This window comes from Lottia gigantea (assembly GCF_000327385.1).
Source record: "Lottia gigantea unplaced genomic scaffold LOTGIsca_100, whole genome shotgun sequence".
Taxonomy (NCBI): domain Eukaryota; kingdom Metazoa; phylum Mollusca; class Gastropoda; family Lottiidae; genus Lottia; species Lottia gigantea.
The window spans coordinates 719,443-744,668 of NW_008706748.1; the positions used below are offsets into that span (position 1 = coordinate 719,443).

General features: G+C 35.8%; 4 protein-coding genes across 4 annotated transcripts in view; 3 read left to right on the forward strand and 1 right to left on the reverse strand.

The window, feature by feature from the left end:
* Positions 1-4,219: 4,219 nt before the first annotated feature.
* On the forward strand, positions 4,220-4,417 carry LOTGIDRAFT_135767 (hypothetical protein; the record flags this gene model as incomplete). The annotated part of the gene is made up of 1 exon (XM_009046373.1): positions 4,220-4,417. A coding segment is annotated over one exon (198 nt), but the record flags the coding sequence as incomplete, so codon positions are not given.
* A 3,246-nt stretch (positions 4,418-7,663) lies between these two features.
* On the forward strand, positions 7,664-8,542 carry LOTGIDRAFT_135736 (hypothetical protein; the record flags this gene model as incomplete). The annotated part of the gene is made up of 1 exon (XM_009046374.1): positions 7,664-8,542. The coding sequence occupies one exon, from the start codon at positions 7,664-7,666 to the stop codon at positions 8,540-8,542; it is 879 nt and encodes a 292-aa protein (XP_009044622.1).
* Positions 8,543-11,094: 2,552 nt separating this feature from the next.
* LOTGIDRAFT_170560 (hypothetical protein) lies at positions 11,095-18,234 on the reverse strand (the record flags this gene model as incomplete). The annotated part of the gene is made up of 2 exons (XM_009046375.1): positions 11,095-14,270; positions 15,477-18,234. 2 exons carry the CDS (start codon positions 18,232-18,234, stop codon positions 11,095-11,097), a joined length of 5,934 nt encoding a protein of 1,977 aa, XP_009044623.1.
* Positions 18,235-20,549: 2,315 nt separating this feature from the next.
* The window catches only part of LOTGIDRAFT_237262 (hypothetical protein), a gene marked incomplete at its 3' end in the record, with an annotated part of 7,040 nt that continues 2,363 nt past the window's right edge, over positions 20,550-25,226 (forward strand). Inside the window, exons 1-5 of the mRNA XM_009046376.1 lie at positions 20,550-20,590; positions 21,344-21,602; positions 22,144-22,240; positions 23,033-23,122; positions 24,123-24,300. Coding sequence (XP_009044624.1) covers positions 20,555-20,590; positions 21,344-21,602; positions 22,144-22,240; positions 23,033-23,122; positions 24,123-24,300 — 660 coding nt within the window. The 5' untranslated portion in view covers positions 20,550-20,554. The remainder of the gene's footprint in view (positions 20,591-21,343; positions 21,603-22,143; positions 22,241-23,032; positions 23,123-24,122; positions 24,301-25,226) is intronic.

Sequence of the window (25,226 nt, forward strand, 5' to 3'; positions counted from 1 at the left end):
ACTGTCATATTTCAACTAAGCCATCAAATCACTTTTAAAGAGGCAGAAATGGCGTTGAATGTGATTTGAAGGCTTTGGTGAATTGTTATGACTAGGATATTTATATGTAACTGTATCTTTATGTTATACAAGGTACCATAGATAATGTCATTTTCATTTGAAGCAAGTTTTTTGTTTATAGGTTGTCCTCTCTCCACATTTTCAATATCTCCCCTGGGTGGATTTTGTTATGATTGCACTCTATTTCAGAATGCTTCAAAAGAATCTATAATGTAAATGTGCACCCTGCACCCATCAGAACTTTACGCAATTATTCTGGAAGAAGATGCTACCAATTATGTTTAAAAACTCATGGATGCACTACGGGTGTTGTGGTGTTTAGTTTATGCAATCTTTTCAAACTACCACTCATCGGCGCTGAGAGCTTGGGAGTACAGCAATGTGCTGATAAATGTTCGAAATGGATAAATTGCAAGACTTTTTTTCACCTACCTAATGGCGTCTGTCTATTATTTAACCTTCCAGTGAATCAGATGCCGAAGGATTCTGTTTCAACGTCTTATTCTGTATCGAGTTACACCCTGGGTGAAAAGACATGTTAAATCGTTAATTATTGCAGACCGATTGATGTTTATCAATAAAATAAACAAATAAAATGTTAAAATAATATATATTGAGTATTTATATTCACTATATCGAAAATCATATTTATATATGATAATTATTATCGGATACGTTACAGGTGGCGAAAATGGGGTATGTTTTATGCAACCAAATAAAATAGTAGACATACATATTGCCGTTGTACCTGTCAGTCCGCCCGTCCAGACCGTCCGTCCTCATTCTCACAGACACGATAGGGACAACAGTACAGTATACTTGGTATGCAATACTTGTATATATATATAATGGTGAGGGTTTATTCCGATATCGCCCATTCAGAATTAGCCTCCAAACTATTCCCATTTTGCCAATTCCCATTATATCTCTCTCTGATTCAACCCTTTTCTGTTTTGCCCAATTCCCAATATATCTCTCTCTGATTCAACCCTTTTCTGTTTTGCCCAATTCCCATTTTATCTCTCTCTGATTCAACCCTTTTCTGTTTTGCCCAATTCCCATTATATCTCTCTCTGATTTAATTTAATTAACAGAAAGATTTGACACATATTACAAAAAATTAATTGAACATGTCATCATATAAAAAGAAAGGAGAAGTCTGAAACATCTACCTCGACTCGAGCCTCTGATGGATATTTTGACAGTCGTCTGGAGTAGTCAGAAAATGAATTCAAATGGATAAAGTTTACGTTTGAGGGATCTTTAACGTGCACCCCCGACATAGTAACTGACGGGTTGAAAGATTAAAAAGATGCTTTTTCGCTTTCATGAACGTCCTTTTCCGAAATTAAATCCTGGATCTTGCAGATAGCGTGCAACCATCTTAATGAACAACCAAAGCCTCCATTGGATAAACTCCAGGACAAAAGAAACTTCTGTGATATCAGCAGGGCCTTTGATGGCGTCTGGCACAAAGGTCTTTTATATAAAATGTACCAACTTGGTATAAGAGGCCAGTTTCATTCGCTCCTCAGCAGTACCCCGGCAACCAAAACCAGGCTGTTGTTATAAATGGCCAGCATTCCGACCTAAAAATCATTCAAAATGGTGTGCCTCAAGGTTCAGTTCTCGGTCCTCTCAAGTTCCTCATATACATAAATGACATTGTTAATAATATCAACGCCAATATTCGTCTGCATGCTGACGACACGTCCCTGTACGTAACAATTAAAAACCCGATCCATTGCCAAAAAATTTTAAATCACGATCTTCAAACAATATCAAAGTGGGCAGACGACTGGAAAGTGATTTTCAACCCTACAAACACCGTTTCAATTCATTTCAGGAGAAAGAAATCTACCGCCACAGTTCCAATCAAATTCAGAGATCAAATACTAAATGATACGTACTACCACAAACATCTAGGACTGCACTTTGATAGATCAGGATCTAAGACAACACATATTTCTTACGTAGTTTCAAATGCTAGTAAACTTGTTGATTGCTTTCGTAGTCTTAAATATCGTTTGTCCCGCCGATCTCTAAATATTATATACAAAACCTTCATCTTGCCAACTTTTGAATATGCAGATGTCGGTTGGGATAACTGTTCCACAACTGACAGTAATAAGCTAGAAAATCTACAACGTGACGCACTGCGGACTATCACCGGGCTTGTCCGGGGTACATCGCACGCTCGTCTCTACAACGAATCGGGATATATCCCACTTACAGAAAGACGTAGACGTCATAAAATAATTTTATTCTATAAAATGGTCTACAGACACGTTCCTCCTTACTTAAGTCTCCTTGTTCCACCAACAGTATCAGCTGTTAACCCTTATCCAGTCCGCAATCAAGACGAATTAAAGGGAATTCCATCAAAGTTTGTCCAATGTGAAAATTCTTTCCTACCATCTGCAGTTGAGTTATGGAATACGCTACCGAACAATGTCAAACTAGCCCCATCAATCCATGTTCTAAAGCAACGTCTGACAGAAAATGACTTAAAAGTACCACCCTATTTTTATTTCAGTAATAGACTCCCAGAGATAATTCACTGCCGTCTTAGGCAATCAAAGAGTGATCTAATTGCCCATAAATGCTCAGTGTTTATATCTGATGACCCCAGATGTCTATGCGGCCATTTTCTTGAAGATGCTGAGCATTTCCTACTTTACTGTAGCAGATATAAAAATGTAAGGCAAAATTCAAATACTTCTTACCAGTGACGAAAGCCGCTCTAACTCTGAAAATAAAACTATATTTAAAGTGGTACAAGAATTCATTATAAAATTAAAACAGTTTAAGATATTTTCATAAATCTCTGATACTTGTCTAGGATAACTAGCATGATAGCATGTTGTACCTACCACCGTCATCTTTGAACTCTATAATAATGTTCTGACTCTATACTCACGTTAGCCTCATACTCACCATTCTGACTCCATACTATTGTTAGTTTCAAACTTACCACTATTATCCTGAATCCATACTACTGTTAGAAATACTTACCACTGTTATTCTGACTCCATATTACTATTAGAAATACTTACCACTGTTATTCTGACTCCATATTACTGTTAGCTTCATACTTACCACTGTTACTCTGACTCCATACTACTGTTAGCTTCATACTTACCACTGTTACTCTGACTCCATATTACTATTAGCTTCATACTTACCACTATTATTCTGACCCATACTACTGTTAGAAATACTTACCACTGTTATTCTGACTCCATATTACTGTTAGCTTCATACTTACCACTGTTACTCTGACTCCATACTACTATTAGCTTCATACTTACCATTGTTACCCTGTCTCCATACTACTGTTAGCTTCATACTTACCACTGTTACTCTGACTCCATACTACTGTTAGCTTCATACTTACCACTGTTACTCTGACTCCATACTAATGTTAACTTCATACTAACCATTATTACCCTGTCTCCATATTACTGTTAGCTTCATACTTACCACCGTTACTCTGACTCCATACTACTGTTAGCTCCATACTTACCATTGTTACTCTGTCTCCATACTACTGTAAGCTTCATACTTACCACTGCTACTCTGACTCCATACTACTGTTAGCTCCACACTTATCACAGTTACCCTGACTCCTTACTACTGTTAGCTCCACACTTACCACTATTACTCTGACTCCATACTACTGTAAGCTTCATACTTACCATTATTACCCTGTCTCCATATTACTGTTAGCTTCATACTTACCACTATTATTCTGACTCCATACTACTGTTAGCTTCATACTTACCACTGTTACTCTGACTCCATATTACTGTTAGCGTCATACTTACCACTGTTACTCTGATTCCATACTACTGTTAGCTTCATACTTACCACTGTTACTCTGACTCCATACTACTGTTAGCTTCATACTTACCATTGTTACCCTGTCTCCATACTACTGTTAGCTTCATACTTACCACTGTTACTCTGACTCCATACTACTGTTAGCTTCATACTTACCACTGTTACTCTGACTCCATACTAATGTCAGCTTCATACTTACCATTATTACCCTGTCTCCATATTACTGTTAGCTTCATACTTACCACTGTTACTCTGACTCCATACTACTGTTAGCTTCATACTTACCATTGTTACCCTGTCTCCATACTACTGTTAGCTTCATACTTACCACTGTTACTCTGACTCCATACTACTGTTAGCTTCATACTTACCATTGTTACCCTGTCTCCATACTACTGTTAGCTTCATACTTACCACTATTACTCTGACTCCATACTACCGTAAGCTTCATACTTACCACTGCTACTCTGACTCCATACTACTGTTAGCTCCACACTTATCACAGTTACCCTGACACCTTACTACTTTTAGCTTCATACTTACCACTATTACTCTGACTCCATACTACTGTAAGCTTCATACTTACCACTGCTACTCTGACTCCATACTACTGTTAGCTCCATACTTACCACTGTTATTCTGACTCCATACTACTGTTAGCTTCATACTTACCATTATTACCCTGTCTCCATACTACTGTTAGCTTCATACTTACCATTATTACCCTGTCTCCATACTACTGTTAGCTTCATACTTACCACTGTTACTCTGACTCCATACTACTGTTAGCTTCACACTTACCACTGTTACTCTGACTCCATATTACTATTAGCTTCATACTTACCACTGTTACTCTGACTCCATACTACTGTTAGCTTCATACTTACCACTGTTACTCTGACTCCATACTACTGTTAGCTTCATACTTACCACTGTTACTCTGACTCCATACTACTGTTAGCTTCATACTTACCACTGTTACTCTGACTCCATACTACTGTTAGCTTCATACTTACCACTATTATTCTGACTCCATACTACTGTTAGCTTCATACTTACCACTGTTACTCTGACTCCATATTACTGTTAGCTTCATACTTACCACTGTTACTCTGACTCCATACTACTGTTAGCTTCATACTTACCACTGCTACTCTGACTTCATATTACTGTTAGCTTCATACTTACCACTGTTACTCTGACTCCATATTACTGTTAGCGTCATACTTACCACTGCTACTCTGACTCCATACTACTGTTAGCTTCATACTTACCACTTTTACTCTGACTTCATACTACTTCTTTCTGTATCGCATATATGTACATTGTAAAATTTATCTATAAATAAAGAAATACTGTTTTAAAAAAAAAAAGAAACTTTTCAACTATAAAAGTTCCAAAAACTAGTCACCGTTTTTACATATGGTCTGAACTTCTGGTATATAACCGGATTAACACTGGAATCTCTTATTTTCCTCACAGCTCTCTCTTGGTATCCACATCGTATGTATTGGCAGAATGTACTTATCACAATCTACAACAAAATAAGATAGGTGCATTACATTAAAGTATTTTCCTTAATTTTATCAACGATCTACGCTCAGCAGTATGTGGCTTGTCAAATGGTTATGGAGAGTGCAAAGGAATGTTTTGCCAGCCGTATTCGATCCCAGCGATCTCTTCTATACTTACCACATCGTATGTGTTGGCAGAATGTACTTAACTTATGAAAGTTTTATATTTCTTATCTTAGAAACGAGTTAATGTTAAACGTGCGATTCTATATCAGGGCAGAAAGTTGGCCATTGTTCAGAGAGCTCTGCATCATACGGAAACTGTCGAGGAATGCCGAATAGTTATGGTGAATGCAAAGATGTTTGTTTTATAATAATCTCTACTATACTTACCATTTTTTCTCCTAAACCTTTTCAGTATGCTGAGTTAAAGTTTAGGACTGGCCACTGGTAAGGTACCAACCCACAGCAAGATCACCATCAACATCAAATTAGCATTGGTCATCATATTGATTCGATAATCAAGTTTGATGATCAGTGATAATTATGTGAGTTTATATAGAGAATTAGAGAAAACGTGTCGTTTCACTACATTCAGCGAAAAAAAGGAACGCGTTGTGGATATGTTTTAATAGATTTTAGTTTGGTTTATTTTCTCACAGCTGGTGGTTGTTTCCACATTCTATACCTAATACTATTATAGTTCTATGACTACATCTATTGAGAAGAAACAGTATGTTTTAGATATGTTTTAATAGATTCTATTATCTGACAGCTGGGGATGACGTGAGTGTTTAGTTAGATAATGTTGTTTTTACAGTTTGATCAACTCTGGTTCTCCCAAATCCTCTTCATTAATGGCGAGGCGATCTTCGGACAAAAATATCACAGGTCGACTGAATTATTGATAAAATAATTAGTATCCTTTTACCCGGTTCAATTTAATATACTGGGGATATATGACCTAAACAGTACCAATTTACACCTATCAAACTTCTTCTATTATATCTATCAGTATGATAATTTACTCATTTATTTATCTATTTATTTATTTATATTTTCTGTATTTTGGTATATTGTATTAGATGACGGATTAACCTAAGACTCGACTTGTTTCCGAAACCCTATTTATATGTATAATATAAATAAAATTCTGTTTAAACTAAACAATTTACAGCTGTCAACTAAATAACTAATGACTCTACTACCATTGGGAGGAGGGGTGGACATTTTCGGGTAAAGCGTCATGCGGATCCGTCATGCGTTAAAAATCGAAATGGTTGGTTTAAGATGGTATGATTCCATATATGCGAAAGCAGTATCCGTCAAATGGTCTCCGTCATGCGTCAAAAAAAATCGCCGGGTGTAGCGATTTTTTACGCATCCGGACGCCTTTCCGCGCGGAGATCTCCCACATTTTTCTGGGGATTCCCTGTCTTTTTTATGCACCAAAGCATCCATCTGTCTAGAAGTCCGTGCGTCAAAAGAAAGATAACGTATACGTTTAACGCACATATGGAATCATACTTGACGCATGACGGATCCGCAAGGGTCATTTATGTCCGCTTGACGCATCAGCATGACGCGTATATGGAATCTTAGTTTAAAAGTCGTGAACCTATATCTTATAAACATATTTCAGGTATGCTGGATCCGAAAACAAAACGGTTCTCAAGCGAAATCCTTGGTTCTTTAATCACTTATTTGTATATCAAAATGGCCACCATGAAAACATTTTTTTAAAACTATATCCTATAATATGCCAGTTTCAAAGAAAGTTAGAAAGGCAGAAAAAATGTCTTAAAATACCCGCAGATCAAGAAATGACACAGAGACATTTATTACCCAATGAGGTCATAAAAATCTTTATTTATATGCTATTTAACATTAGCCTATGGAAATGGATTAGTTGGGGAAGTTTGTGACAAGGTTCATTGGCTCAGAATTCAGTCAGAATTATAAACTAGGCCCTCTGTAAATCATATCTAATCCGTAGTTCAATCAACACCAAAACTTATGGTCAATCCGTAAAATATTCCACTTTCTGTTCATTGTTGCCTGTGTTAAAGTTTGTCATGGATGAATCTTTTAAAAACGGTAATTTATACAAATGTGATGTTTGTGAAAAATGCTTTATCAAATCGAAGTCTTTTGAAATTCATATGAGAATTCATGCCGGAGAGAAACCGTACCAATGTGTTGTTTGTGAAAAGAATTTTACCACTTCACGTTCACTTAAAGTTCACATGAGAATACATACTGGAGAGAGACCTTATAAATGTGAAGTTTGTAAAGAATGTTTTCTTCGGCTAGATCAATTAAAAGATCACAATATAAGAAAACACACTGGAGAGAACCCGTATAAATGTGATGTTTGTAAAAAGGGTTTTACTACAGCAAGTTCACTTAATGTTCATACGAGGATACATACTGGAGAGAAACCTTACCAATGTGTTGTTTGTGAAAAATATTTTACCACTTCAAGTTCACTTAAAGTTCACATGAGAATACATACTGGAGAGAGACCTTATAAATGTGATGTTTGTAAAAAGTGTTTTCTTGGGATAAATCAATTAAAAGATCATAGTATAAGAAAACACACTGCAGATAACCCATATAAATGTGGTGTTTGTAAAAAGGGTTTTACTACAGCAAGTTCACTAAATGTTCATACGAGACAACACACAGGAGAGAAACCTTACCAATGTGATGTTTGTGAAAAGTGTTTTACTCGGAGAGATAGTCATATTGACCACATGAGAATACATACTGGAGAGGAGAAACCTTACCAATGTGAGGTTTGTGAAAAAGTTTTTTCTCGAACATCTCAGTTAAAAGTTCACATGAGAACACATACTGGAGAAAAACCCTATAAATGTGACGTCTGTAAAAAGTGTTTTACTACAGTACAACAACTTAATGTTCACATGAGAATACATACTGGTGAAAAACCATACAAATGTGATGTTTGTAAAAAGTGTTTTACTGCAGAACACCATCTTAATGTTCACATGCGAATACATACTGGTGAAAAACCTTACGAATGTGATGTTTGTAAAAAATGTTTTAGTCAACAAAGTTCTCTTAGATGTCACATGAAAACTCATACTGTAGAGAAATCTTAATTCTGTGGTGTTAATGGAAATAATTTTACAAAAGCAAGTGGACTTTATATTCACACGAGAATGCTTACGAAACAGAAACCTTACCAATGTGATGTTTGTAAAAATGATTTTACTACAACACAAAGTCTAAATTATACAGTTTGTCCATCTTTTATCTTGTATTTTGTAAAGTGTATATAGTTTGTATATATTATTGTCTGTAAATGTAAACATGTTATATACATAAAAAAATTATTCGAATTATATTGTTTGTCCTTCATTTGACTTTACTTAACTATTGGAAGTCACCCTAGGCCAGTGGCGTATTTATTCGTCGCCTTCCTAGATAAAAAAAAGAGTCCTAAAAAAAGGGTGAGGGTGGGGTTCTCGCCCCTCACAATGACTAGTGCCCTCTAAATTAGAGCCGCAGTCCTCGGATTTTATTTCAGAGAAGAACACCTGAATAATCCTAAACATCCCGCTATTTATGAGAGACACTGATATTCAATATAGTTAATCCAAACATTGTTAATTTAAACATATTCAATATAGTTCATTCAAACACATTCAATATAGTTAATTTAAACATATTCAATATAGTTAATCCAAACATTATTAATTTAAACATATTCAATATAGTTCATTCAAACATATTCAATATAGTTAATTTAAACATATTCAATATAGTTTATTCAAACATATTCAATATAGTTCATTCAAAAATTGTTAATTTAAACATATTCAATATAGTTAATTTAAACATATTCAATGTAGTTAATTTAAACATATTCAATATAGTTCATTCAAACATATTCAATATAGTTAATTTAAACATATTCAATATAGTTAATTTAAACATATTCAATATAGTTCATTCAAACATATTCAATATAGTTCATTCAAAAATTGTTAATTTAAACATATTCAATATAGTTATTCCAAACATTATTAATTTAAACATATTCAATATAGTTCATTCAAACATATTCAATATAGTTAATTTAAACATATTCAATATAGTTAATTTAAACATATTCAATATAGTTCATTCAAACATATTCAATATAGTTCATTCAAAAATTGTTAATTTGAACATATTCAATATAGTTAATCCGAACATTGTTAATTTAAACATATTCAATAAAGTTAATCCAAACATTGTTAATTTAAACATATTCAATAAAGTTAATTTAAACATATTCAATATAGTTCATTCAAACATTGTTAATTTAAACATATTCAATATAGTTCATTCAAACATATTCAATATAGTTAATCCGAACATTGTTAATTTAAACATATTCAATAAAGTTAATCCAAACATTGTTAATTTAAACATATTCAATAAAGTTAATCCAAACATTGTTAATTTAAACATATTCAATATAGTTCATTCAAACATTGTTAATTTAAACATATTCAATATAGTTAATCCGAACATTGTTAATTTAAACATATTCAATAAAGTTAATCCAAACATTGTTAATTTAAACATATTCAATATAGTTCATTCAAACATATTCAATAAAGTTAATCCAAACATTGTTAATTTAGACATATTCAATATAGTTAATTCAAACATATTCAATATAGTTAATTCAAACATATTCAATAAAGTTAATCCAAACATTAACTATAGTTATCTCAAACATATTCAGTATAGTTAATTCAAACATATTCAATATAGTTAATTTAAACATATTCTATAAAGTTAATTTAAACATATTCAATATAGTTCATTCAAACATATTCAATATATTTAATTCAAGCATATTCAATATAGTTAATTCAAGCATATTCAATATAGTTAATTCAAACATATTCAATATAGTTAATTCAAATATATTCAATATAGTTAATTCAAACATATTCAATATAGTTAATTCAAACATATTCAATATAGTTAATTCAAATATATTCAATATACTTAATTCAAACATATTAAATATAGTTAGTTCAAGCATATTCATTATAGTTTATTAAAACATATTCAATATAGTTAATTCAAGCATATTCATTATAGTTAATTCAAACATATTCAATATAATCCATTCAAACATATTTAATATAGTTAATTCAAGCATTTTAAGTATAGTTAATTCAAGCATATTTATTATAGTTAATTCAAACATATTCAATATAGTTAATTCAAACATATTCAATATAGTTAATTCAAACATATTCAATATAGTTAATTCAATCATATTTAATATACTTAAATAATTCAAGTACTCCATATAACAAATTCAAACCTATCCAATATAATAAACAAAAACCTATCTAATATAATCAATTCAAACCTAACGAAAAATACCTCCAACTATGAATTTCTCTATGTCTCTGGCCGATTCTCGTCTTTTTAAATTTCAAATCAGATAATTCTGGACACACGTGGACAAGAAGATTTTTAGATGTGAACGCTATCACTGATTAGGTTAGTTAACAAATTCTCGTTTTTCATTAACATTACACATTTAATTAGCTTATATTTTTTTTGCTATGTAAACTGTTTAATCATGGATATCAGAGAGGCACCAAACTTTATCGTTTGCGGAAGAGCGGTATAGGCTTGATCACCGAAAATCAAATATTCCACCATGCTGTGCATTCAAGTGACCATAAACGGAACTTGTTGTAGTAAAAGCCTGACAGCAAAGCCAACAAAAATGGATTTTACATCCACTACATGTCATATGATTGCAACCGGACTTTTTCTCAATCGGAGTAGAACACTTCGGACATCTCTTCACCCTTGTAGCATTTTCTCTCAAATATTTCTCCATGTCTGAGTCAACGTCACTAGAACTCTTCAACATAGCACATGTCAAACCATCATGGTATTCAACATGGCAGGACGTACAGATTCTCATGCCGCATTCGTTACAGTTGAAGACATCCGACTTCTTAGTAATACGATAAACCATTGGACAGTCAGGGGTAGGACAATGTCGGTAGCCATCTTTGTTTCTAATCATGTACACTGACACGGCTGTTCTCACTAAGTCTAAAGGGTTGATTTGTAGTCGTTTGAAGCAAAATTCAAAATCTGACCAAACAAGTGGGTCTTGACAATTTCCACACAAGACCGGTAACTCTTTACTTTGAACAGCCACAGTTATCTGCCGCTTGATGCAATCCAGACAATACACGTGGCCACATGCTTCTAGTCGGTATATATAGTCCATACTTTGTACCGGACATAGACAAGTGCAACAATCTGGCAACTCTGCAATTTTCGTCTTCGTGATTTTATTCCTCAATTCAGTAGCCAATGACTCGATCAATCCGGTCGCTTTTTCTATACTTGCTGAATCACCAGATATCTTCAGCGTTTGATTATGGTGGTTCAACAATGCTGACTGCAGTCCAGACGCTTGTACAAAACCTTCCAGTTCTAAATCATAACGAGTGACTAGGGTTTTCATCAAGCCTTTTGGTTGAGACTTGCCATCCAGTTTGATTTCCCGACGCCCATCGCCTTCAACCATGTTTCCTAGATATTGATCAATTGCGTTCTGTGCCATTAATATGTTATCTTCCAATCCAAAAACTCTCAGACTGAGCAGCCTGTTGTCCACTTGAAGAATGGTATTGGTTCTCTTCTCCAAACTACGGAGAAATTCGCGACCGGATTTCAGAAATAAATACCGGTTGTTCTCGTTGCTCCAATATTCAATTACCTCCCCTTGTACAATGGCCGCCAATCCAAGTCGAATCTGCACGAGATCATTCGAATTCGAAGCTGATATGTTAAACACTCGTCTTTCGTTCTTCAATTTCTTACTGTCTAGCTTGAACTCGGTGCCATTTTCTCTTAATTCGGCTGTAAAATCTTCAATTTCGTCTTCAAGTAATTGGTAGACTTGTTCCGATACTGAGAGAGACGACGATAGTTTTGGTGTTAGATTTGCTTTTTGACCATTGATTATTAATCTTCCTCGTAGAGCATCACACGCCATTGTGCCTTGAGAAGCATCGTTGAACTTTATGAATGCTCTAAAATTGATGTTACTATCATACGGCTTCATGACATCCACAACAAATTTCATATCATGGTCGAATTCTTGAAACTGGTCGTGTATCTGTTGTTGGAAGTATGGGATTTCGTTTGGATTCGTAAAGGTTTTCTCTCGTATGATGCTTATCTTAGTTATAGCTCTCCTTTGGGAATGCTGTGGAAAGCAATATTGAATATCTTGCTCCGTTACCATAGTTGGCACTTTGCGAAGAAGCACGGTGCCGCGCTTCTTCTTATCCAAAGAGATGCTGCATGATTGTCCCAGTATCCTAACTTCGCGCAGTGACTTCACCGACATCGCCTCCAAATAATCCATGTCCACAAAAACCAGTCCAGTTGGCTTTCGTCTTACCCACTCAATAGTCGCTTGATATTGGAAGAAGGCGTGTTTTTGAATCTTGAATTCCGGGGTAGCTGCGTGTTTTGGATCATCTTGTGTTCTTCTTACGGCTTCCGCAGCAGCTTCTGGTGTAGAAAATGTTACTCGACCCCATCTATGATAAGATCGTTTGTCCTCCCAACAGTCTACAATCTGTCCAAATCTTTTGAACTTGTCCACCACCGTCTCCTTACTGGTCTCTTTACCTGACGATTTGATGTGGATATTCCGGTATTCGTCAGGCATCAGAATCAGCTGACCTTCACCACCTAAACCAAGAACGATTCGAACTCCACCAGCCTGGTTGTTCGAACCAACCTTATATTCAGCAGTTCTTTGTATCACGTGACTTCTTGCCTCGACTATCCAGTTGTCTATCAAATCACCAGGTAGCGCCACATTAAATCCGCAGATGAATTTGACTTCCCCAGTTTTTCGATCAGCTTCTATGACCACAGGGACTTGTACCGATTCGTATAGTAAATCTTCATAAGCCTTCAGCTTCGAGTGTGCAGGACCAACAAAGAATGAATATGTTGTGGAACCGAAAAATTGATTACGAACTGAGCACACTGATTTCCTCTTGGCCTCGTCGATATCAAATTGTTTGGTCTTTAAAGAGGTGATCTTACGAATCCATGACTCCTCCACGGGCGTCACAACGGTTATATAATCTCTTGAAGTTTTCAGAATGTTTATAAACACCAACCATTGACTCGAATCGTTTAAAGAGTTCAGGGCAGACGACGGATGGACAAAGACTCTCTGTCGTAGGTTAGGAATGTAGTAACCCATCCTATTGTGGCCTAAAGAATGGGCAATATTCTCGTAAAAGGCAAACAGGATAATGTTCTGGAGAGCTTCTTCAAGTTCCACTTTGGTAGAAAAAGTTTTCTTGACGAGAATGGACCAGTTATGTTTAAAAATAGAACATATCTCGTTCACCAATTCTCTGGCTCCGCGAAGTGATTTGGAATTAAGGGCATTATCAAAGCACCATTTATTCTTCCGTTTTTCTGTCACTTGCTCCCATTCCTTGTAGATTTTCAAATAAGTAAAAGCATCACCCTTAGTGTCACAAAATGTCAGCTTCTTCAAATCGCTTCGTTTCTTCTGCTGATCATTGCCTCCTCGATAGAATATAGATCCTGAGGAACTACATAAAGCAGTAAATACGATGGTATCATAGGCGAACCCCATTTCAAACCCCTTTTTAATCATACAACCAAATCGCGGCTCGAGGGGAATCTTCACCAACCATTTCCCAATGTCTGTAATCCTATCATCCTTGATGCTTCCGAGTTCTTCCAGAGTCTCAATCGCTGTTTGGATCGCCGCATCAGGTGGCGATTCTACAAACTCACAATCGGACGGTTTTAAGTTCATTTCATACAGCATTAATAACGTTTGGGACAAATGAATTCGGAGGATTTCTGGAGTGCTTGTCGGTTTCATTTGATGGTAATCTCCTTCTGTATACAACCGAAAGCATTTCCCCGGAGATACCCGTCCTGCTCTACCCTTTCGCTGGTCCGCTGAGCTCCGACTGACCGGAACAACCACTAACGTATTCATGTTCTTCCTTGCATCAAACTGCATCTCTTTCACTAAACCGGAATCTATGACAAACTTAATGCCAGGAATTGTCAAAGACGTCTCTGCCGAATTGGTGCTAAAAATAATCTTTCTCCGACCCTCTCTAGTTGGTTTGAAGATTAGAGCTTGTTCCTCAGAAGGAAGTTGACCATGAAGCATCAGACACTCGAAGTTGAATCTGTTCTTCATCCTGTCCTCAAACTCATCTTTACACTTTTCCGTTTCCATTTGAGTTGTTACGAACGCCAGGATATCTCCAGGACCTTCCGAAGCATGAACCTCGATAGCCTTTGAAACGACTTCTTGAACCGGTTTCGTCCATTGATGATACTTGGGTTGCCAGATTATCTCTACCGGAAATGCTCTACCGGAAACCTGAATTACTGGTGCGTCGATGAAATAATCTTTGAATAACTGGACATCAATAGTAGCAGATGCAATGACAACTTTTAAACTTGGTCTTTTGGGCAAGCAGTTCTTCAGTATACTCAATAATATATCGGTATAAATGCTACGTTCATGAACCTCGTCGATCATCAAGCAAGAGTACCGCCGGAACATTGGATCATTCAGACACTCATTAAGCAGTGTGTGATGGGTGGTATAAACTATTTTAGTCTGAGGCGAAGTTTCCGTTTTCATACCCGCTTTTGATCCGACGATCTTACCCACCACGGTAACCAACTCATCTGCTACACGTTTAGCTAAGCTGACACATGCTACCTTTCTAGGTTGGGAGCAAGCGATGAGTCCCGCGGTGTATTGTCCACATTGGTGTAAGTATTGAACCAACTGCGTGCTTTTTCCAGAACCAGTCTCACCACGGACTATGACCACCTGGTGTTGACGAATAACGTCTAGAATATCAGATTTTCGAGCGTAGATCGGTAGCGCCGATTTCAGGCGGTTGCACTCCACCCCGAAGCCAATAACCTGCTTCTCCACTCCTGATTGAAACGTACGTTCATCCTCCAATAGAATGGAACGGCGAAGAGATTCCCGAACCGTTTTTGAAAAACTTGTAAACTCTCTAAGCTGTAGTATTAGCTCCTCTTTCCGCATCTTTAAGGCTTCCTTTTCATCAAAGGCACAACTTTCCAATTGTTTTCGGATGGCTTGAATTTTTTCATCGTGAGTTTTCAAAATGTCAGAAGAATGAAATTCAAAGTCGTTAAAATATGTCTTCAAAATTTCTATACGCTTATCCACAGTAGTCCAGGTACAAAGCAGATTTTGACAGTTGAACTCACGAAGTTGCTTTAAAGCCTGTTCAGCTTTCTGGACGTCGGAAAAGTTCAGGGTGGCGCTTTCAAGGTCCAAGATAGGTTCGTCTTCTATAGATAGTATAGTGCGTTCACTATCAGGGCCTAAAATTATATCCAAAAGAGCAACCAAAGGTACCGACATTTCGATTTTCAGCAGCACAACATAAAAGCTTCGACTTGGTTTTGACTTTGGACAGGTTGCAATCTTTTGAAAATGATTTGTTAGATGCACTTTGCTCGGGATTGGTTTGTCTTGTATTATTGTTGGATTAATCGGGGTTGTTTCAGGCTTTTTGGGGTTCTTTACGACATTGCTTCTTGATTGGTTCTGGCTTGATGATTGGCTCCGTTCAAGTGGCTGGGAATTGCCAATTTCTGGTTGCCGTAATGGAGTTGCAGAAGTTACATGGTGATTATCCTTGGTTGCTTCATGGTTGTTTGACTTTCTCCTTCGGCGATTTCTTTTCTTTTTGCTTTTTGATTGATCCTGGTTTAATGAATTGTTCCTTTCATGTAGTGAAGTGGATCCTTTTTGCTCTGAAGCAGTTGCAGCAATTATTTTATGAGAAGCCTTTTGGTTTGTTTCAGATTTCCGGTTTACATAACTCTGTCGACGACTGTTTTCAGTCAGATCTGGATTCGCTGATTTAACTTTTGATTGGTCCAAGTTAAGTGTTTCGTTATTTTTCGATCGCTTGGAATGATCATTTGCTTCCTGTCTCGTGTCGAATTTGGTATGTTGTGAAGTTGGCTCCAGCCCCTTTACGTCATTTCGTCCACCACTGGTTTCAGCAAGATTAGGTGACATGTTTTTCGATTTGTTAATGAATGACGAATCTTTAGGTCGGGCACCTTGGGAATGATATTTCGCTAATGTTCCTATTTCCAAGGTAGAAAGGGAATGTTCTCCGGCATTCTCAGCATCACATAATTTACCAGACTTTTTGAGACAGTCATTCCTGCTCTTCTCTACACAGTCTGAGAGCAATTTGTCAAGTTGGGAATGATTTTTTTTTGTGTATTTATCAATTTCGGAACTATCGTTTGCGGATGTTCGTTGATCGACTGGTTGTTTGTCGACTGGTTTCCGTTTATCGGTTGCGTTCCCTTTATCGACTGGAGGTCGTTTATCGACTAGTGGTTGTTTATCGACTATTGGTTGTTTGTCCGTTGGCGTCCGTTTATCGGTTGCGACCCCTTTATACTTTGTATCTACTGTTGATGTCTCCATATTAAATTGCTGGTATCCATCTCTCGAATCATGGATCTTTTTTGTGTACGTGTCAATAACTTTTGTGCTGCTGCTACCATTCCCTGATTCTTTTGCCGTCTTATTTTCCAATGAATTTGACTGTCTGTATATGAAAGGTCGAGGGGATATCATCTTTATATAATTAACTCTGCTTTTCGATGTATCGACATCCGTACCATCAGATGACTCGAACGAAAGCCTGGTAGTTGAAGACAAGTGGTCATATTGAGTCATTGGACATTTTGTATTTTTCTTCGATTCGTCGCAGAATTCATTTCTTTTGGGAACTACTGGGTAAGCAGAAGGCCTACATAATGTTGATTCTTTTCTATCGGACTTTCTGATTTGGCCTGTGTCCCTTTTTAAAACATCTCTTCTATGTTGCAGTGTAGCCACCTTGTCATTTGAAATATTACAAGACCCAAAAGATGTCGATGACAGGCGAATTCCTGGGTAGTCAGTACAAGTCTTTGATTCTTTACTTTCGGACTTTCTGATTTTGTCCGTGGTCCTTTTTAAAACTTCTCTTGTATGTTGTAGTCTAGCCTCCTCGTCATTGGAAAGATCAGAAGACCCAAATGATCTCGACGACAAAGAACCATTCTGTGTCCCCCGGTTTTCACGGCTTTGGTGTGGTAACCCTACTTCGTTCTTCGTGAAACTATTAGTGGACAGTGCTGGTTTAGCTTTATTGTCTAGGGTAGACCTCGGTTTAATTGGAATGTTTTGACCGTCAAATTGTTTATTTGGGTACGAATCTTTGAGTGTTTCGCGATGTTCTCTCCTCCTTTCAGTTCGATCTAATTCTGTGGGTGATTCTGACATGAGGGTAGGCCTATATCTTGAAGATGCAGATGGGTCATATTGTCGGAAAGACGACTGTTTTGATGGTGTTGTGAGTCTTCCGTCTGATTTAAATTTATTTGTAGATTCTTTAGGGTAGGGTAATATCTTCCAATCGTACTTGTTTCTAGTCTCGGCGATAACAATTTTATCATGCGACTTGGCGACATTTTTTATGTCACTTCCGTTGGTCTGTTGATCTGATGAAGGGGTTCGAGCAGGAAGTGGATCAAATAACACATTATCAAAAATGTCAATTTTAGTGCAGTCCCTACCTTCCTCAGGATCTGCTTTATCTCTGTCACCATTGTTGTGGTTTCTCCATAATTTCTTAAGAAACTCAGGCAGTATTCTATCCATTTATCAGCTTCTACTCTGCAAAATAGAAATTGGAAAATATAAAAAGTGGGCCTAGAACTACACCAATAGGATCTAATGAATTTTGAAAATAATTTCCACTTGATAAACAAGGTGTTTTCACATAGGCTAGCCTAGCAGGACCGTAACTAAGGTCTTTTTTCGAGGCAAAAATGCTGTTGTCTTTCATCGCAACCCTTTGGGTAGACATCAAACGGCAACGACTTTTACCTTACAGTCTTGCCACGTCACACTAGAAAGTCGTCCTTACCGAGCTGTTACGGCGACGGATACGTCCACGTCGATTAAAATCCACAAGTGGCCTGAGACAATTTAACAATTTTCTCTTCCCGCTCCACGTAAACGTAACTATGTATTGACCTTAATGGACTTTAGTGTGAACAAGCTAATGTTGTTCTATGCATGAAGAGCAAATTTGGCCGATTTCAACGCAGAGTAGGTCCACAATTTGACCATAAATCTTATTGCGACCGTATGGGAATTTTTAGAGACAAGCATCGTAACATCTGCATGAACACATTACATGTGACATGCAACAAGCTTTTTAAGGGGAACGCAAATGGTCGCAAATGATGCAGTTTGAGTGCGACTATTATAGAATTTGTATTTTAAAGGGGCGTTTTCTCGCGTTTTCCTGCGACCTAGTAGGCTACTTTCTTTGATCACCGTACGATCAAAAATGGTCGCAGTTCGGTGTGATGGGTCTCTAAGTCACCAAATAAGCGTTAATTTAGAAATTATCATATTCAGATTTTTAATTTTTAAACGAAGTTTTTATTCATTTCTGTTTCTGTCTAATTCTATAGGCCTCTGTGGCATTTGCCTTGATGTATAGTTACGGCCCTGTAATCTGACTATCTGGTACAAGATTGTTTTTGGACAATTTACTGTGATCAGAACGAGACTAGATATTTCTACCGAAAATATAGGCACTGAAGGGTTACGTAAACCGATATAACAGATATTATAGGCTACTAACGGTATAATATAAAAGTTTACCTGATATCTGAAGTAACTGAAAGGTTTGGTAGCGAAACTAAGTTGGTCTACCTTGATTTCAAGACAATCTCACTGATTGTGTACCAATTCTAGTTCCATACCAGTTCCATATATTTCCACAATTTGGCAGGCTATTGAAGATTAAGAAAAACTTTATTTAAGGGGGTAATAATTATCTCCTGAAGGGCAAATGGGTTGCAATGACTGTATAGGTCGGCCAGTTTTGACATGGGGGTGGGGGTTAATTAATTGTGGATGCCTACCCCACCCCCTCCTTTGCCCTCTATGGGTCTCCTTTTTCTGTTTTATTGGACAGTGACAACAGTCTTAACAGTTGGTAGTTGAAATGGTGGAGGTGGAAGCTATAAGAAACAAAGGATAGCTCATATCAAGCTTTATCCGCTGGTAACACAAATATGTTTCAATGTAATTGACTATATACTGCATAATTGTAGGTCGACAGCTATAAATCAATATTCAATAACAAGAATTATATCAAAGTACCAAATACACAAATAAAACTGCACTGAAATAAATGGTTATGATTAAATCATTAGATTATTTAGATAAAGTCTACAATGGACAAGGATATCCTTAAGGTTTCTATTTTTTGAGTAAGCTATGCTATGAGCAATTTTTATTTATATACATGTATTTAAATAGTTTGGAATCTATTTTGCAAGTCGGGGTAATTGCGTTTGACAACCCGAGAAACTTGACACGAAGAACTGTATTTACGTAGTGAAAGAATTCCCTGAAAGCCCCCTTGTGGTCTCTACTCAACCCCCTAAACGCCATGACTGATAGCAGACGTGGGTGAGCAGCGTGTCTCTTCCCAAAAGTACCTCTTATGTCATGTGGACTATCGTAAAGAAGTAGAATCTCAAAATGTCATGAAGTAAAACCCTGTAGTCCTACAGCTTCCGGTTTAAGATCACGGTGGTTAAATTCGTCAGTTTAACAGGGTTAAATATCAATTAAACAGCGATATCACTACCATGCGCTATAGAAATGTATATACAGATATTTTACCTACCTATTGTCTAGCCAAACTGGTAATGCCATCAAACGTATTGATTGCTTTCGATATTGTCATATACGTCATTTCATATGAAAGAATATGGAATTCCAAAGAAAATGAAAATGAAAGTAGAATAGTCGAGATCATCAAGTGAAATTATTGTGACATCTGCACCAAGACGTAATATAAAGAAACTTGATGATCGAAGATATTGGAATAGCAAAGACGTCTATGGAAACTTAGGGCTTTAAATCGAGACTACATTAACCGCGTTAAACAAAAATGGCGGAAGTAGAAAATCAAAACAAATCTTTCTCGGTAAATTTTGAAATTTTTGTCAGATTACGTTTTGCTATGGTTCAATCAAACTAACGTTAGCTGAATTATAAAAATTTCATCAGTATGAAACGCTATCGCACAAATAAAAAGGTGAACTGAATAAAGAAAGCCAGTAAATTTCTCTTTCAACATCGTCAAATTTTGGTGTCTGCGATTTGTGGAATATTTTGATTCTAGTGCGAGTGCTTGTATATAAATTATTTACCATCTTAATTCATATTGAGACAAATGATTTAGGAAAATGATGATATGTTTCTTTTAATTTCATCATCCATGTTGATTTGTACATTCTAGTTGAGTTATAAATTGAATTTTTTCTCTTTCAAAATATGATTGTCAATTGCATGCCATTTGTCTAAGGGTCCATGGAAATAAAAGTTTGAAAAATTTCGTATTTATAATAAACACCCTTCCCTCCTAGAAAGTTTGGGTGAAAATGACCCACATTTCGGACTGAAAATCCCCCTCTCTACATTCATATTTTCAAAAAATCAACTTTTGAATGGTTGGCAGTTTCATCAACCTAAAAACAATCTAAGACTGTCAGAACTATTTTTATGTTAATATTTCATTTCATACAAAAATGATAGACAAAATGCAATTTAGACAACATCGTGGTCACACAGTGGTACTAGCCTAGTAGATAAAATTACATTTGATTTTTTATGTTGGATTGATAGTTTTGAATAGAAATTTGCATCCAGTAATTGATTGATTTTCATTTATTTTTAGGATAGCTCAAGTGATGAAGACAGTCCACCGAGAATTAAAAAACAAAAATCGTCAACCTTACGAGGTAGGGGATTGGCTGGCTTGATGAAAGAATGTCAGCCTCATTCTGATAGTGAAGAAGAGGAAGAAGAAGATAACGAACCATCACAGTTTAATATTTATTCATCGAAAGTTGAACGATGTCTGGGAAACGTTAAAACGAAGAATTATTTATTAGATATAAGTCTGGTTGATGAAGATGTAGAGGAACCATTGGAAGGTACAAGTTCTGAAATAACTTAAAGATGGATTTCTTTATTTTTTTAGTGTCAAATTAAGCAAACTATTTGATTAATTGGTGTTTCGAATGAATTATCATGTATTCTTGATCATATCATTATGTTCTTATTTCATATAATTAAGAGTTTTAACCAATCATAAATGTCCATGTATGTACAGTCTGGATAAACAAAAAGACTATTTGATCTTTCCTGATCGGTCACTCATTGGAATTCTGCTGGTAATTCTCTTCTTATTTAGCTAATTATGAATTAAATATAGACATGTGAGACAAACTGGTATTTTTCCAAGTCATTAGAACACCTCTACTTTCTATTCATATACGTACTAGCATTTTCATTTTCATAAATGAAAATAAGGGAACCCATATTTAACGGGGTTGTATAGAGGTTTTCTAAATATTTTGCTGGTCTACTCAGGGCTTCTCTATCTCACAATGTGTCAAAGAAATATATTATTTTTTTCATATTGGTTATTGTAGACCTACCAGTATTATGTAATTGAAAGAGTATCTTTTGTAGAAGTACCAGTATTATGTAACAGTGCAGATTTAAGTGAAGATGTAATAGAAGTGTGTAAACAGAGACCAGATTTTGATGATTCTCTTGCTTCTACTAGGTATTTACTTCTACTCATTATCTTTTGTCTTCTGTTTTTATATGCTGGAACAAGACCTGCACTAATTCTGTCTTACGTAAGACATAATCGAAAGTGGCGTTTCACTTAAATTCTTAAGCTAAGAGTTTATTGTAATTTTTCAAGTAACTTACCACAGCTATACCCTGTTTTAACTTTTTGTTAAACTCAAGAAATGCTTCAGAATAGAAGTAACTTGCCATTTTTTATCGTGAGAACTCATATCAAAGCATTGAATGTTTCTCACTGCATAATTTGCCTTATTCTTGCTGCCGGTATTTTGATCTTTCATTTATATGACTTTCACCATTTTGCACAAAAATTCACTAAATTTCACCACTGTACACCTTTTCTGTATTTACGGGACTTTTAAGCTTAGGTCGTATGAAATATACTTCTTAAATTGATGAAATGTAAATTCAACTAGACAATGATGTGGACTACATGTGTTAAACCTTATTAGCTAAGATCTTTGTAAGTTTGTTAGTGAATCACATGTAAGAATTTGCGAAAGATGATTGTAATTCTAATAATTTTGGAGTAAACTTATGCACTGTATGAAACGGGCCAGGCCCCTGATTTTATTGTTTCATTCATCTGATTAGTCAATAGAATTGATCATGTAAGTTTCTGATGCATAACGGATGAATGTTTCCAATCCTTGTGAAATATTTCTTGTATTAAAATATTTTGTCAATGTCTGTATCTGTTCACATCTTTAATTTAAAATTATAACTATATTAAAGTGGTTCTATAAATCTATTGTTATTTTAGCACAGAAGATATTTCTAGTCTAGATGAGTTCTCTCCCTTACCATCAGTTGGTGCACCAAGACATACCAAGCAGTTACAATCTGCATTAAAGTAGGTTATTGTGATTTGTTTATTATGGTTCATAAAGCAGGGGTTGTCAACCTGAGAGTAATTTTGAAATTTTGGGGGGGGGGGGGGGGGGGGGGGGGGGGGGGTAAGGAGGTGCTATGTTGTTTAGTATAAAGTTTTTCAACAATTATAATTTAAGTCACTCTATTCATTCAACTTTTATTCAGAGAAAACAACTTTTTGATTCATTCAGTTGTGTCTTTCTTTTTTTCTTTCTTGAGCATTAATTAATTTTGTGAATTTGCACAGCAATAAGACAGTTGTCTTTGGAACAGGATTTTATACCATACATGTGTACCGGTCAGGAAAAAAAATTGACTTGAAATATCTGGAGATTGGGTGAAAAGTCTAAGCACGTAAATTTGTAAATTTAAACTAAAATTTTTTTTTTTTTAAATAAGTCTAAAGCCTTGTAAATCAATTAAATTAATCATAGGCCTACATGACACAGTAAAAATTAACAAATCTATAATTAGGGATAGGCCTGCAAAATAATTCTAGAAATTGTGCCTGATATTTCAAATTTAAGGGCCCAAAATTTTTTTACAAAAGATTTAGTACATTCATGATTGCCTGATTCGTGATATTTACTGTGAACTGAGAAAACTTGCTTTTAAAAACGTTCTTAATGGATAACTGTCATTATACCTAACCTTTTATATTATATTTTTTTCATCGCTGGCCATAGACTGCCATGTTAAATCTACAGTCTAACTTGTATTAAGAAGCCAGTCGAGGGAATGCTCAAAAGTGGCTGCTTACTAAGGGGTGGTGCTTAATAGAGGTAAATTTGGTTGAAAATTGCACGGGATGTATTTTTAGTGGCCGTTCATTAAAGGGTGGTGCTGAATACAGGTGACAGCTAGACCAAGTTAGACTGTACGTTTTTTATCCCCAGAGGCGGAAGAAGGGAATTAGCATGTGAGACATGAAGATGTTCCGATCTGGCTTGTTGAAAATGTCCTATCTATTTCCCTTACAGTATATTAAACCGAGCTAAAGATCTGGTCAGTATTGATGGTTTAAATACCAGTTTGATATTAGACCAGGATGGTAGTCAGGAAATACTGATCACTGGGGCCAGTCCTGTCATAGAGAAAGAAGACATTCTTGTTAAAGTTGTACATAAAGGAAAAGCTCACAGGATTAACATTAAAAAAGTAAGTATATATAGCATACGTATAAAGACGGAGCATATGTATAGATTAGATAAGGCATAACCTCTATTATCCAGCCCTGCTTTGTCAGAGACTATATAAAGTATTATTGTAGACTGAATATATTGTGTCTTGTCTTATTATGCTTGAAGTATTTCTTGTATTTAGTAGTATTTTATTTTGTATACGGCCATACAAAATAAATAGTCTGTTACAGGCCTTTTTTCAAAAATCAGGTTAAGAGGGCGAATTTATTATTTATTATTTATAAGCTCCTTTTTAGATTTTCAACTGGAATAAATCGGAGTGAGCAAAAGCATTTATTATTTATTACCACAAATTTAACGTACAATTAATATTAAGGCAACAATCAGGCATTTTTGGGCCTGTAAAACAGACTACATATTTTGTATGGCCTGACACATTAATTTTCTGACTTCCACAACTGGCTTCTTACATGTCACTTAGTCGTGGATGCATTCTACATCATATTGTTTAATAAGGAGTTGAATTTAATTAGATGAATAACCTATGGCATCAGAGTATTTTTACACTCAGACTTCCAGGATCTACTTTTTGTCAACTAAATGTATCTGTATCCCATCTTTTTCATCAGTCAGGAGCCGCTGTGGCTTAGTGTGTTAGGTCCTTGCTCGCCAACCTGAAGGCCTGATGTTCAATCAGCATAGGCCTTGATAATATCTTTAGAATTTTCAACCCCCTTTGTTCTTTTGTCAGTGATGCTGGTTGAAGGGGCGACATGGTAAAAGGATCTACTCGTTCAGATGGGATAAAAACAACTAAGGCCTGTGTACTACAGACTGTGCACATTAAAGATTCCTCAAGAGTTTTGAATAAAAAGAGAGTAGGCTAATGCTGTTGTCCTGGCAAAATTTCCCTTCTTTGATGGGAATGTAAAAATCTATTCA